Source organism: Camarhynchus parvulus, chromosome 1 (assembly GCF_901933205.1).
Source record: "Camarhynchus parvulus chromosome 1, STF_HiC, whole genome shotgun sequence".
In the NCBI taxonomy this organism is placed as follows: Eukaryota; Metazoa; Chordata; class Aves; order Passeriformes; family Thraupidae; genus Camarhynchus; species Camarhynchus parvulus.
The window spans coordinates 111,002,039-111,014,283 of NC_044571.1; the positions used below are offsets into that span (position 1 = coordinate 111,002,039).

The window sequence follows — 12,245 nt, forward strand, 5'->3', positions numbered from 1 at the left end:
GTGATTGTATCTGCCGTGTCTGTTAACCATCACAGGGTTTTGTATTTAACTCTTACCTTGAGCAAAAGTGGCATTCTGGTCCTTTCTGTCCTTACAATATGCTGACCTTCTGCTTCTGACAGCTTCGGTATCCAGCTCCATATCAGATTTCTTGGATTCTGTGGGAGTGGTGCCACATCCTTCTGGGCACCTTAAAAGCAAGGCCTCTCATACGCTGGACTCACTTCATTTTCCTTGCTCTTCTTCAAAAGACATGGACATCCTGTGATAAATGCAAGCAGCCAGTGTAGCATTCCTTACAAAATTAAGGCTGCATCCAGAAGGGAAGAGACATTGTGCTTCCAGACACCAAAGAGAGTTTAAGATGCAAGTAGTAGAACAGAGAGTAAGCAGGTGTGATGTGGATTTTTTTCACCCTGAGTTTGGTTTTGGGAGGCCTGGGGAGAGGGAGTTGATGTCTTTCAATTTAAATTGATTTAAATTTCAATTTAAACTGATCTCTTTAAATTTAAAGAAAATGTTGTTTTCTCTCAGTGCCTAAGTTGCTTGTTGGAAGCCATTAAGATTTTAAGCTCAGTCTTGGAGCTTGTTTTGTTCTAAACTATCACCTAAGAGGCTTTTTACAGATTTCCATATTAAGAGACAGCAGAACTCCTAACTGGAGCATTTCTTCTGCACACTTGCACAGTAGTTCTCTTTTAACATGGTATCATGATTTTTGAGGCTCTTTGTGGAAGATAGTTAACTAGAACAGCTTCACCTATTTACCTAAGGTGAGGCCTGCAGCTGGTTCTCTCAGAAAGATACATTTTTTAACCCCCACAAGTTTCCTATTGGAATGAGGAGTATTTGCCCTCCAGTAGATTTTCTTATCTGTATTTTTTTCACTCCCTGACCATTGAAAAGCAATTCAAAACCTTTGATTAAATGAGGTGGTAGGTTGTTTCCTTTGACTTTTGGTAGCTATTTCTCAGGAATTATTTTTATATATTTAGCCAACTGCTTTTTCATTCCCTTTGCATTTCTGCATGGAGAGAATTCTGAAGTTTATTGGAAAGAATGAAGATAGATGAGATTCTTCTGGTTCTTTCCAGCAGACCTTCTTATATACCATTCTTTGGAGAAAGGCAACCAAGTTGCATTCCTTCAGGAGCAATTCAGACCAGTGAGAGTCCCTATATGCACTTTGAATTGGAATGTTAGACTAATGTAGCAAAATAATTTGATGCAGTTTAAAACTGGAGTATTTTTAACCCATCTGTGGATCTTTGGCTGCATGTATGTCTCTTAAGTTTGTAAACCTTGGCCCAAAGCATAGAATTGAAAACTTGGGAGTCAACCAAATCTTCCCACACAGAACCCCCACCAAAGATGCATCAGAGGGCCACCTTAGGTATACTTTACATGGATGGTAGAAAGTTTGATATTATGTCAATGTTTAATTGAACAGTGGCTCAGTCTTTGGAAATGTGACCCATATAAGCTGTTTGCAGGTCAAAATAGCAGTGTGAGGTATTGGACAGTCTATTTTACTAATCACATTTTATGCCTGCTTGCTTTTGCAGATGTTTCCAAGGAATAGCAACCACCTGTTGTTGTTCAACAACGGTGACTTTTGCTCAGTAGATAACCTAGGTTTTTATGGCAAAGAATGTAGATGATGGAAGGAATTTTGAAGTAGGAGTTACTATGCACACCTGCCTGTGGGCACTGAACAAAATCTGATTGTCATGATGAATAAACATGCAAGTCTAAAGCTGGTTTAGCTTCATTTCAGTCACACAATTTTAAAGATTGCATCATCTGTTCTAGAGATTCCCTGCAGCCTAACACACATGGAGTCTCCCTTCCTGTGGGTAGTAATAAAAAAAACCACCACTTGTTTTTTTCTTTTTCTTCTCACTCTCAAATTATTTTGTGATAATTGTGTCTTCTGAGCAGTTTAGGGAAAGATTGCAAAAATGTAGGAAAATAACCAGGTTTTAGTTACATGAGAGGAAGTGAAGAAGCAGAAGCAAGCCAAGGCAGTTATCTTATCTAATGAGACCTCTGAACAAACTTTAACAGAAATGTAGAGGAGTCATTTCTGGAAAGAGTAAAACTGTGGCCCACTAGTGCTGTATATAGATGGGACTTCTGTTTTCATCAGGTGTTATTTTACGTGTCCTTTAGGAGAGGTGGCTTTTATATGAACCTTGCTGTTGGCACTTTCTGCATTTGTAGTTAATCTTCAGCTGTTGGATAGGGGGTGCATGGAGAATGGAAACACAGTTTAATCACAGCAGCAAGCGCCCATTTGGTTCTCAAATGGTGTAGAGTGTGATGGGATAGTAGAGTACATAGAAACACGGGTCATAGAATTGTTTAGGTTGGAGAAGACCTATAAGATCATCAAGCCCAACTGTTAATGCTGCCAAGTCCCCCTTTAAACCATGTCCCTAAGTGCCACATCTACACATCTTTTAAATATCTTCAGGGTACACAAATAGATGATGGAAGCTAAAGAAAGTATGATGTTGATTTTGTTCAGCTGACAAATGCTCTATTACTGAAGCCTTGACTCTGCTTCCCACCCCACTTTCATTAAAAAAATGCAATTCTTGTTACTCTCAGAGTGGTTTTTCACTATATAATGTTGAGAGAATAGCAGGAAAGTTGGGTATTGATTGTTATTCCACTTACTAAAAGCAGTAATTAATAGTTTTCAATATCTCTCTTTCTCCAGGCACGCAAACAAACGGCCTGGACTTTCAAAAGCAGCCTGTGCCTGTCGGAGGAGCAATCTCTACAGCCCAGGCCCAGGCCTTCCTTGGGCACCTTCATCAGGTAAGAGAAGAGACATTTCAAACAGAGGAGACTCAGCTGCCCACGTTCTCTTTTTCTGTGAATGATGGAGAGTCATTTATTGGAACATAAATCTGGGTACACCACCTGGTTAACGAGCACGGATCGGAAAAGTCCTAATTGTGGCATTCACTTCATTGCATTAGGGTGCAGAACATGTCAAGATAGGGTGAGACCTCTTTGAGAGAACTACAAATCACGTTTTTGGGGATTTGAGAATTTCTAAATGTTGTGGTGTGGTTTTGAGCAGCTTATTGTTTGTTTGCTTTGTTGTTGTTGTTTTAACCTTAATGGAGATGCCACATTGAAAGGCAAGAAAAAATTTAAATTTTTTAGGAAAGGATTGTATTGGCCCAATGTCTACCAAGGTTCCAAAACTGTCACTTGTCTAGTTAAAAACACTCTTACAGATTAACTAGAAAGAAAGTTGATTGTACTTACTAAGCATATATGGCTTGTGAGGTTTTCTTTTTTTACAAAAAATTTATTTCAGTGACCTGTTTGTCAGATGATATTCAGACTTCTAATACTATCCCTCTGTTCTGCTGCTGCTGTGTTTAGGGAATCAAAGCTGAACTTCAGATGCAAGCTGAAGCAAAATGGGGCATCCCTAGGTGAAGAGAAGTATAAGGGGCATTTTTTTGTAGTTTTTTTTTATCTGCTCGCACTTGATGTATGAAAACAAATGTCCTAATTTCTTTCCCTTCCTCTGCACCAAGTTAAACTTTAAAATACTGTACCTAATTGGATGACCTTGAATGTTTGAGGTCTGAGGTTGCACAGTTATTGTGGTATAATTGAAGTACTGAAGCTTTTATGCCCTCTTTTAAGAGCTCTGAACTGCCGTTTTATTGTATGGAACATTCCACACGTCTTGTCACATAATTGCAATTTTCCTAGCAGATTGGTTTATATAGGACTAAGGGAGTGCCACTGTTTGAATTTGCTGAACCAATAGGCTGTTGTAGGCTGCCTTTATGTGGAGAGAAGCTGACTAGTTTTTATGGCTTGCCAGTGTGTGTTTAACATGGAGAGAGATACAGCTGTTCTGCAGAATTCTGTGTGTTTGTTTTAGTCTTTGTTTTGTTCTATAGATTGACCCAGGACAGTAATTGGGTTTTGCACAGTCCTTTATCCTGCTTTGGAAATTTATTTATTTAAACAGTTGTCAGGATCTTTATAACTTCATGTTTGATAAAGTGTGATTCATTTCTTGAAACTGGTTCAAAGGAAAATCTCAGGTATTCTTTTATTCACCTGCAGGTGTGTGGGAATCTATTGTCAATCTGTCCTCTGGTAGTGAGGCTGCTGTTAGTGGGGTGTTATTCAACCTTAACACACAGTGCTTTGCTCTAGACTAATGCAAAGTACTGGGCTGTAGGCAGCATTCAGCATTTCTAATTTGGAAATGTTGGCTGTGTGGTGAAAGGGATGTCCAAATTGCATTCACAGAGATTTTCAGGAATGTGCTGGCTGTACCTGGGCAATCAATATGTATTTGTAGTCTTTTATGTGGTGTTTGTGTAATTTTAAAGTATTATTTGGAGTATATCGTTTGGATGTCAGGGTGCTGTTATTTAGGCTATTCTCTGCTGTTAATCCATGGTAAAAGCACAGATTATATCGACTGTGTCAAACTGTATTTTGCTTCTGATGTGGAGGGGCTTTTCTGGGAGTGTTTGCTTTGATGTAGATCATGCTTAGTATGTCTAGTACCTTTATCTAAAGCAGTAGGAAATATTTCCAAGGTGACTCTTCCAAGGTTGGTTGTTCAAAATATTCAGTTATTAATTTAATGTACTGCAGTTTTTCCTGTGCCTGAAAATACGTGGACTTTTCTATGTGGGGACCATATAGAGGTCCTCCATCTAGAGGCAAGAGTGCTACATTTTGCTTTGCTTTATTGTATCCTTACATGTCACCTGGTTTTCAAATGAGCAGTGGTTTTCAAACATGTCCGGAGATGGAATTCTCTACAGGCTGTTACTCTGACCTTTGAAAGTGTTGGTAATTAATTACAGAACATTCCTTCTTTATAACTAGGGGTGCTGGTAGAAACTAGGCGAGACTGATTCAAGTGGGTTTCGGTAAATGAAAAGATAGCATTTTTTGTACATTTTCCTCATTAGAGATAAAAAAGCACTCCAAAAATCTCACTTTCCGAATCATCCATTTTTCCTTGCTGCTCACCCACAAGACCACCTTTGGGCCTGTTAATAACAAAATCAAATTCAAGTTTTAAGTATACCTGAATCAATACAGCTTTTGTAAAGTGTCTCTGGTGCTCTGCATTGAGATCTTCTTTTCAGTGGCTGAGGGCTGCAAATACTTGAATGGGTTAATTTGAGGGAGTGTGGTCATACTCAGGGTTCTGTGCTGTGTATGTGCTTGCTCATATCAGAAAGCTGGTGAATGGAGTGTTGGGCTGAGACCCATTCTGAAATGGGAGTAGGATGACAATGAGTAGACCCTAATGCCCTGCCCTGGAGCCTGGATTTTTCCAGCAGGAATAGGACTAGTTGGCCTATCCAGTTCAATATGCTCTGTTTCAACGCCGTCCATACTATCTACATCCTTAGGCAGGGATACCTTCAGTAAGAGGTAGATAAACAACGTTGTGAAAGTCTTATACATCTGTTTCAGCCTGGAGTACAGCCCCTGTTCCACTGATTCAGGTGTTAGAGGGGCATGCACTGTTCTCGGGGGAGTTTTTTTGGAATGCGGGTGGGGAGATTGTTCTTTTTACATTATTAGTTTTCTGTGGATTCTACATTTTTTCATTTCCATTTTTGCACTGTTGTAGGTCCAGCTCGCTGGAACAAGTTTACAGGCTGCTGCTCAGTCCTTAAATGTACAGGTAAAGACAGTTACCTTCTGCTGCTCATCCTTCTCTCATCCCAAACAGCATCAGTAGAGATAGTTCTTAACCTATGATACCTTACTCAGTTTTTTCAGTCTGTCTGGTTTGGCAAGTGATAGGTATGAAGGAATAACACTTCTACAGCTGTAAATCAGGTTCAGGATTTGTAAGCATTCAGGCTTTGGAGTTGTTTAAAACATGGAGTGACCGTAAGTTAATGCTGAATTTTAGTCAGGCGTGGTATCATGCAAACCTTAAAACTCCAGGAATATTTCATGTTCTTCTGTTATTAACTTGCTTTAAACACATAGTGAGTATTACTTAGCAATTTGTCCTTACTTCTAGTAACTGTATAATAGGAATATAACGTAGCATTAACTATATAATATGGCTAGTTCAGACTGCTTGTGTAAATAACACACAGCGATTTCAAAGTCAGAGTAATTGTTGTTTAATAATGTACGTGAGGCAGCAAAGCTTTCAAACTTTCCTATGATGCTGAACACTTCAGTTTATCTGTTAACATTCTACTTCCACTCTGTACTATATTAAGGGGCAAGGGATGCAGTTTTATTGAAAACTGATTTCAGTATTGCATGTTATTTAAGAACGTAGGTAGTGCATTACATGAAATGCAATAGAATGTGGACCCACTTATACATAATAACAATTTGGAAAGAAGAGGAGGTATAGTGACCTTCCTTTCTAAGAGGAAGGAGGCAGAAAATTGCCTTGGTTGCCATGGTAAACTTCCATCCCTGAGAGAGATGTTGGCAAACAGGCTGTATCTCCAGTGCAGAATGTTTACAGTCCTGTGCTGTAATTATCGCTCAATGACTGGCAGAATTAATCAGAGCCTTTATGTTAATTAGCCCGCTCTGCAGTCCCCAAAACAGGTGGTGGAAAATATGCAAATCTATGCAGAATTGTAATGTTCTGCATAACCAGTTTTAATTATCATAAAACTCTCTCCCCCTCTTCATGCACTTGAATTTCCTCCCTCTTGTCTTCACAATTTCTTCTTTAAAAATAACCAAACAACCAAACCACAAAAATAAATCAAAATAAACTTGAATCTTTTAAAATAAAGCAGTATTCAATTAAATAAATGCATTGAGTATTTAAAAGCACTGTGTATATTATATATCTTGCTGTAGGTAGAGAAACCTGTGAGGATTTTTGAAAAAAGGTTCTGTATAAGCCAACAGTATGATGACTTAGAGGTACAGGATGGAGATAGAGAAAATGGAAACACAATCTCCTTTCCCTCGTTCCATTGTTCAGGATTTTAGGCAATGAATAATTTTAACAACCTTCTCTTTCTTCATGGTGAAAGGTAGCATCAGCTTCAGTTGCACGGTGTAAAATGAAGTGAGACCTGAAAATAATGTCAGAGAGTTACAGGAGACCAGAGAGTCTCTTTGTTTTGTTTAAGCTGCATTACCTACAGACGTGTTTCAGCAGTCGTAGCTGAGATGGTGGGCACACAGAGCCATTGCTTAAACACACTCTTAAAATAAACCCAAGGGCTTTTCGTATGCAGATGAAAGATCTTTATTGTGCAGTGTTGAGATAGCAGCGTCATACATTAACATCTGTTTTACACTATAAAGAGTTGTATTTTTTTTTGACTAGTCTAAATCTAATGAAGAATCTGGGGACTCTCAGCAGCCAAGCCAGCCTTCCCAGCAGCCTTCAGTGCAGGCGGCCATACCCCAGACCCAGCTCATGCTGGCCGGAGGACAGATCACCGGGGTAAGAGTTACCCAGGGATGCTGCAGTCCCACACAGGTATCATTGAGGGGCATTGCAACTGCCTTTAATAATAGTATGAATTTCAGTGGAAGGGGCAACAGGAAATATTTGGCTAGAAAAATAAGCAGACTGTAATATTTGGGGTTTGTCGCTCAGTATTTGCTTCTGAACATCAACAACAAAGAATTCTTTCTCTCTGTTCTCAGTATCCCTTTTGACCCTGCAATGAAATTAAAACCTGTTGTTTTACAACGGTTACAAATGAGACAGTCACTGATGTCATAAAGAGAAATTATTTTTTTTTCAAGATTAAAACAAGGCATGGGAGACCAAGACTGAATCTTATAGCTGGGCGAAGAACAAAAATTATGGGAATTGTTAATTTTTCCTCTTCTCAAACACATTTCTTTTTAAGTAACTCTATTAGTACTTTCCTTAAGCCTGTTGAACCCTTTTGTTCTAACCTACTGATTTTGAGGGGTTTTTAATTGCAGCAGTTTGGGAATATATATGGGATAATTGTTGTTTTAGACTTTCTGGTGTTTCTGAATTGTTGTAAAGGCTTTCAGTCATTTCAAAAAAGCAAGTTTTGTGAATGGGCTGGTTAAAGAATTTGCTTCCCCATAATCAGTTTTGCAGTATAAGAGTTTGTGTGTTAATAAGCTTAGGGCAGTTGCTCCGACAATATATTTATGATTTGAAGTGTTAGGTTAGATCATCCTTACGCTTGCATGAAATGACTTCTTAATCTCAGGCTCAATTGTTAAATCTTCTCCTATGTTACTATGTAAATAAACATCCTATTTAGTTTTCAGTTAGGCATTGAAAGTTTTAAAAGTGAGACTGTTTCGATGTGTTGTTAAAACCTGGCGTATTTTATTATTTTTTGTATTCTCAGAAAATACTGGTTTGTTTTAATTCATGATTGTCTGCTGTAGTGAAACATTCAAAACTCCAGGCCTATGCAGATACGGGTTGTAGTAAATATGGGCATCAAGATTCATTTACATGTAAAGGAGAGACTGCTGCCACCTGTTCCACAGAGATAATGTGTGCTTGGGAAAGGGAAGGGATGTAAAGTTGCCAACTCTATTCTATTAAAAAAAAAAAGGCAGATGGGGAGACTTGGAAAGAAACAAATGGAGCTCATGTTCTTTACTTATATCTTAGGGCATAATGGAAATGATGGAATATGGCAGGGATTCATGCTAATGTGAAGCAGCTGGGGCGTTATCAGTTTGTTCAGTAGCCATAGCCAGCATTCCTGCTTCACATTCATCTGGCTAATCACTTGCTGTTCTGCTGGGTGTAAATTTCCTTTCAAATCCTGGCAATACTGATTCTTTTCTTTTGCTTGCTACTTAATTGCTTTTCCCCTGAAACTCCTGGTAGAGTTGTGAGGAAAACTTCGGAGCAGAGTTAGGTTCTGTAGGTTCCAGGAAGTGCAAATGTTGGTGGTGGTGGTGCAGTTTGATTTGTGTCAGGCCTGTGGTAGGTTGGTTCCCACATTGTATTGAGTAGCCAGCTGTCCTTCCTTACGGCCAGAGCCCTTGGCCAGTTAGTGGAATAGCCCTAGGACTGCCTGGTTAACATAAGTAGTACTGAGCTATCTAATGACTTTGTAGCTGAAGTGGCTCTTCCCATGATTAATGGCTGTGTTTTCTAATTGTTTATAGCTCACGTTGACGCCAGCCCAGCAACAGTTATTGCTCCAACAGGCGCAGGCCCAGTTGCTGGCGGCTGCAGTGCAGCACTCAGCCAGCCAGCAGCACAGCGCTGCTGGTGCCACCATCTCGGCCTCTGCTGCGACGCCGATGACGCAGATCCCTCTATCTCAGCCAATACAGATTGCACAGGTGAGCCTTGAGGCTTGAGAGGGTGGAAAACAAAGGAGGTTTTTGACTGATTGCACCATTCGAATGAAATTTGTTGTTCCTCGCTCAGTGAGTCGCTAGAGTCCTCGAGTGTTGTTAGTCTTTCCTCGTGCATCCTTGGATGGTGAGGTTGAAGTTTGATAGTCTTAGTGAGCAATGTGTGCCAGCTGCTCCTCAGTTCCGCTAGGCTTCTGAGTTTGTACCAGAGTCTGAGTAGATGCTGTGTTTTCTGAATTTTCCTCCTTGTAGTTAGGGTGAGAAAGGAGAAAAAAGGGTATGGAAAGATGCCTGCAGAAGTTGCACTTGTTGAGATCTGCATGGATGGGAAGTGATGCCTTTGTATCAAAAAGGATGCCTGTCAGACCCAAATGATGCTTGTTAGAAGCAAAATGATAAAGCTGAAGAATGGCAGTTTGACTTGACCCGTTTGTGTGCTATTTTGGCTTGGTGTTTAATGCTGCAGGTTCCATGACCAAGAATGGGCAGTCTTGTGTGTCTGGAGAGAAACTTGGGGAATGAGTCTGGTGTTGGAATCTGTCCAGTCTTATGGTCTGGTACTAAAGACTTGTCAGTTCTGAAGAACTGCTCTCTGTGGATGTTCTGCTTACTAGAAGCAGGAAGGAACCTCCTGGGTCTTCCAGGACTGGCTTAATTCAGTGTGGAGATTGCAGTGGCACTAACTCTGTGCTGTGTGTATGTAGTGTGGAAAATCCTTAGACCTGTGGACAAGGATAATCAAATGTGCAGCTTAGACATCTTGAATACTATGAGTAGGTGATTGTCTTGCTCATGCTGAGGTCCATCTTTCCATAGATTAAAGCTCTTGGTACATAATATCTGTTTTCTTAGTCTAGCTGTGCAAAGTGTGTGGGGTATATAATCTTCTAAGTTGCTGCTTCATAGAGTGACCGAGTTCTTTGAGACTGTCTGATGCTTTCTGTTCAGGTTATTTTCTCTTGCATTCAACTGGGATGAAGTGTCCAAAAAGTGAACATAAGGTCTGATTAAGGACAAGAATGGAAATGTTGCAATTGTCTGTGAAGTCCGGTGGTGAAATGTTCAGTCCTTTACTGTGCTGGTCCACTAGCTGAATAACAACTGCCTGGCTGTGGTATCAGGTTTTCATTAGCTGAAGTGACAAACTTTTGTGGTGTTGGTCTAGAAGTTCTGCCCTCTCTGGCTGTCCTTAGAGAGGCCAGAGTGGTGCCATTCTGTTTTTAAAAGGTGAGTGCTGATATTGCTGTGTTGGTGAGATTCCTCCCGCTGAAGCTCTTGTTGCACTGGGGGAAGTCACATCACCAAGTAATACCTTTTTTAGGAAAGGAATCCACTTCACTGGCATGATGTAGAGATGACTGAAGGATGTAGCATTCAAGGAAACTTGTAATTCTCAAGATCATATCTCAGTTTTGTTTCTTCCTACTTCCTACTGTCTGTAAGCAATAATACAGACAGATTTCAAGAAGAGGATGGGCAATGTCCTTGTCAAGGAAGTTGTTGGTTATAGCTTTTGACATCTTTCCATGCACCTGTCATGGAAGTTCCCACTTGATGGGATGTGAGTCTTTTAACATATATGTAAGCAATCCATAGGTGTGCCTCTTTTCTTCCAGGTGTGCAGCTTAAGATAGCAAGGTCTGCTTCACTGAAGTGTGGTGGGCTAAAATTTCCTATTTACAAAATCTGTATCTTGAACTGTCTGGCCTTAGGTTTGTCAAAAGGCCACCAAAGCAGTGGATACCAGTGTGGTGCGTGTGTGAGATGTTTCTAATCCTGCTCTCCCACCTCAGTGCAAAGCTCTGAAAATGTGTGAAGCATTTACAATTGTTAGTTTTGTACTGGCTTTTCCTCCAGAACTTAAAAAAATGTTCAGAGAAGTGTTTGAGAGGAGTTTAAAATATCAGGCATGTGCTGTCAAATAAGAGTTTCTGAAGGCAGCATTGTCTGATTTGTGCACAGTGAGCTAAAGGCTCTCTGAAAAATAGTGTGTGATCTTGTAGCTGCCACATGCAGAACAAATTAAGGTTGTGCTTGTTTTCTGACGTTTCTAATTACTTAAATGTTTGACTTTACAATTAATGTCTTTTAGGATAGGTTATTTTGATACATAAATGAGCTTGCTTGAATCTTGTTAACTGGTCCTTATGATGAAAGAGGAGGGCATAAATTGTGCAGGTGTTGGATATAATTTGTGGTACTTACGGAAAACATCTACCATCTAGGTTCATGGGTAGATAGCACCATGCTTTTTGATCCATCTTGGCAAGGATTTGTAAGCAGTGCTCAGCTTTGTTTGTGTTGCTATTGTAAATATATAGCTGATTATACAAATAGCTGAATGTTTGTTTTAATTGATGGGTTTTGAATAATTGATTAACTGGCAGGTCTCTGCAGCAGGGGAATTACCATATTTATTTTAATTAACTAATTGCAAAAGCATGACTTCTTTAATGTGCATTGCAGTTCACGTAAGGTATCTGCTGCAGCAGCCTGGTGAGGAGCTTGTGCTGCTCCTGGAATGACACTAAACAGTTGTGTTTCAACTTTTGGGGTTTTTTATAGACTTCCTTGTTTTCAGGATCTATGCTCTGTATTTATGTGATGTAAATCTCAGAATGATTCAGGTGCTTAAGTTTGTGCTGAAGCTGTAATTGGAAATAATGGTATTGAATTTAGAAATTTAGAAATTTTTTTAAAACAAAAAATCTTCCTCACAGCAAGACATAGCACTTGGCAGATTATTCTGCTGAGGTAGGATTTGGATTGTTTTGATCTTTCTAAATTGCTAGGCAGCACCAGAAGACATGCATGTCTCCCTGAAAGTCTTCCCATCTCTTTCTATGTGCTTGTGCTAGCATACAGATTTTAACACTGAGGAAAAAAAGATCAGTATAGGAAAACAGTGTCAGGTT

At 39.7% G+C, this 12,245-nt stretch overlaps 1 protein-coding gene across 8 annotated transcripts in view; it reads left to right on the top strand.

The window, feature by feature from the left end:
• Positions 1-12,245, top strand: part of POU2F1 (POU class 2 homeobox 1) — a 46,728-nt gene that overhangs the window by 9,000 nt on the left and 25,483 nt on the right. For 3 of the 8 annotated variants that reach the window (XM_030959540.1, XM_030959551.1, XM_030959579.1), the window contains exons 3-6: positions 2,726-2,826; positions 5,648-5,701; positions 7,340-7,495; positions 9,136-9,315. In XM_030959540.1, the coding sequence (XP_030815400.1) occupies positions 2,726-2,826; positions 5,648-5,701; positions 7,340-7,495; positions 9,136-9,315 (491 nt within the window). The remainder of the gene's footprint in view (positions 1-2,725; positions 2,827-5,647; positions 5,702-7,339; positions 7,496-9,135; positions 9,316-12,245) is intronic. The other 5 variants (XM_030959560.1, XM_030959570.1, XM_030959598.1 and 2 more) reach the window with 3 other exon arrangements.